At 36.4% G+C, this 2,042-nt stretch overlaps 1 protein-coding gene across 2 annotated transcripts in view; it reads right to left on the reverse strand.

Annotated features, from left to right (window-relative positions):
* Nucleotides 1–2,042, reverse strand: part of fam111b (FAM111 trypsin like peptidase B) — a 19,564-nt gene that overhangs the window by 3,906 nt on the left and 13,616 nt on the right. For both annotated transcript variants that reach the window (XM_016446783.1, XM_016446775.1), the window contains 2 exons: nucleotides 1,168–1,242; nucleotides 1,018–1,080 (listed from right to left, as the gene is read on the reverse strand). In XM_016446783.1, the coding sequence (XP_016302269.1) occupies nucleotides 1,018–1,080; nucleotides 1,168–1,242 (138 nt within the window). The remainder of the gene's footprint in view (nucleotides 1–1,017; nucleotides 1,081–1,167; nucleotides 1,243–2,042) is intronic.

The raw sequence follows: 2,042 nt of genomic DNA on the forward strand, positions 1-2,042 counted from the left end.
TATACTGTTGATAAACAATATAAAAACAGACGTCACATAGGGCTAAATGCGTAGCATTTTAATAAAACTGTTAACATTAGGGCAGCAGGGAATATGAACGTGCATATGTTATTTTATTCAATCTGTGTTATTTTAATGTTTCGTTTTTTTTTACGTAAAACATAGGGACACTGATGTTGATGTGTCTGCATTCAAGCATTTCAGTGGGCTTAAACAGATCACCCTTTACAGCAGATTTAGTTAACAAACAACGGACAGTTTTGACCTAAATATAATTTTCAGTTACAATAATTAATCCTAAAATTCGACGTTAGTAACTTACTTTTAGCAGCATCAGTCGCGTGCGCTCACAAGATCTCCCTGTTCTTACTTGTGAATTCAGTTCACTGGAGACTCGCACCAAACGGTTCATTTGAATCAGTGAGTTGTCGACTCGAGAACAACTGCAATCGGTTCATTCTAATTCGTGAATTAATCGTTTGGTGCGATTTGCGAACCGATTTAAAAGGTTAATTGAAAAGAATCAGTTCGTTCTTGAATCAGACACCGCTTCTGCGTCTCGGAGCACGTGATATAATAAGGAGTAACGATATGTTTTATGAAATGTAGTGAAGTAAAAAGTACGATCTTATGCTTTGGAATGTAGTGAGTAAAAGTTACTCAAAATAAAATTACTCCAGTAAAGTACAGATACTTGAAAAATGTACTCAAGTACAGTAACGAAGTAAAACTACTCCGTTACTGTCCACCACTGCCCTTTTCCCGTGTTACCTGTGTTCCTACTCCTCATTAGTTTCCATGGTTTCTAATTAGTTTTCACCTGTCATTAGTACTAGTTAATTAACTTACTCTGTATTTAAGCCCTCATCTCGTCTTTAGTTTATGTTGTGATCTATGTATTACTCCATGTGATTCTCCTGAGTTTCCCCAGTTAGATTAATGATTAAAGACTGTTCTGTGATATTCCTTATCATCGCGCGCTTAATTACAGCCCATTGCTGACAGTCACAACCTTACCTGAACATTGTCACTAGCTTCTGACTTCTCCCCAGGTTCACTGTCTGTGGCAGTCTGCTTTTTCTGAAAGAGACAACAACATTACCATTGGAAATAAGTCTAAATCTAATGAAGAGGCTAAGCAAAAAGGATGAGAAAAATAATACTCACAGGACTCTCTTGAAAGAAGCTCAGAAGTTCAGTCTGCTTCAGTTTTTTGGGTGGCACTTCAGACATGCTTTGTATCTATGAATAGAACAAACTACGATGATCTGAGCTCAAAGGAGAAAGATTTGTAACTTAACCCTTTCATGCATGGTGTCCACTATAGTGGACAGATGTTTGGACCATTTGGACCAGATGTTGCCATTTTTAACCATTTAGGTTGTAGTACCATGTCCCAACCACCAAGTGGTGAACCCCCAAAGTGCTGTCTACGATTCCATTTAATTATTGTCTTTGTATCTATTTTTTTTGTTTTGAGATATCGCATCATATATTCAAAAAGGCGGAGGGAAGAGGAGATGCACCAATTACCTCAGGAATAAGTGTTAAATCCTTTTATTCTCAGAAAACCAGACTGGTACAAAAAATATTTTTCAGCTAAATAGTATGTCAGAGATACTATTATCCAGATTTTAACAAAAAAAAAAATGTTTGTACATTTTTTTTCTGTGACAGAAAATATATCTGTCCACTCCAGTGGACGTCATGTGCCAAAGGGTATACAGGTGCATCTCAATAAATTAGAATGTCGTGGAAAAGTTAATTTATTTCAGTAATTCAACTCAAATTCTGAAACTCATGTATTAAATAAATTCAATGCACACAGACTGAAGTAGTTTAAGTCTTTGGTTCTTTTAATTGTGATGATTTTGGCTCACATTTAACAAAAACCCACCAATTCACTATCTCAACAAATTAGAATATGGTGACATGCCAATCAGCTAATCAACTCAAAACACCTGCAAAGGTTTCCTGAGCCTTCAAAATGGTCTCTCAGTTTGGTTCACTAGGCTACACAATCATGGGGAAGACTGCTGATC

The sequence above is a fragment of the Sinocyclocheilus anshuiensis genome, unplaced genomic scaffold (genome assembly GCF_001515605.1).
Source record: "Sinocyclocheilus anshuiensis isolate Anshui unplaced genomic scaffold, SAMN03320099.WGS_v1.1 scaffold137, whole genome shotgun sequence".
NCBI classification, from domain to species: Eukaryota; Metazoa; Chordata; class Actinopteri; order Cypriniformes; family Cyprinidae; genus Sinocyclocheilus; species Sinocyclocheilus anshuiensis.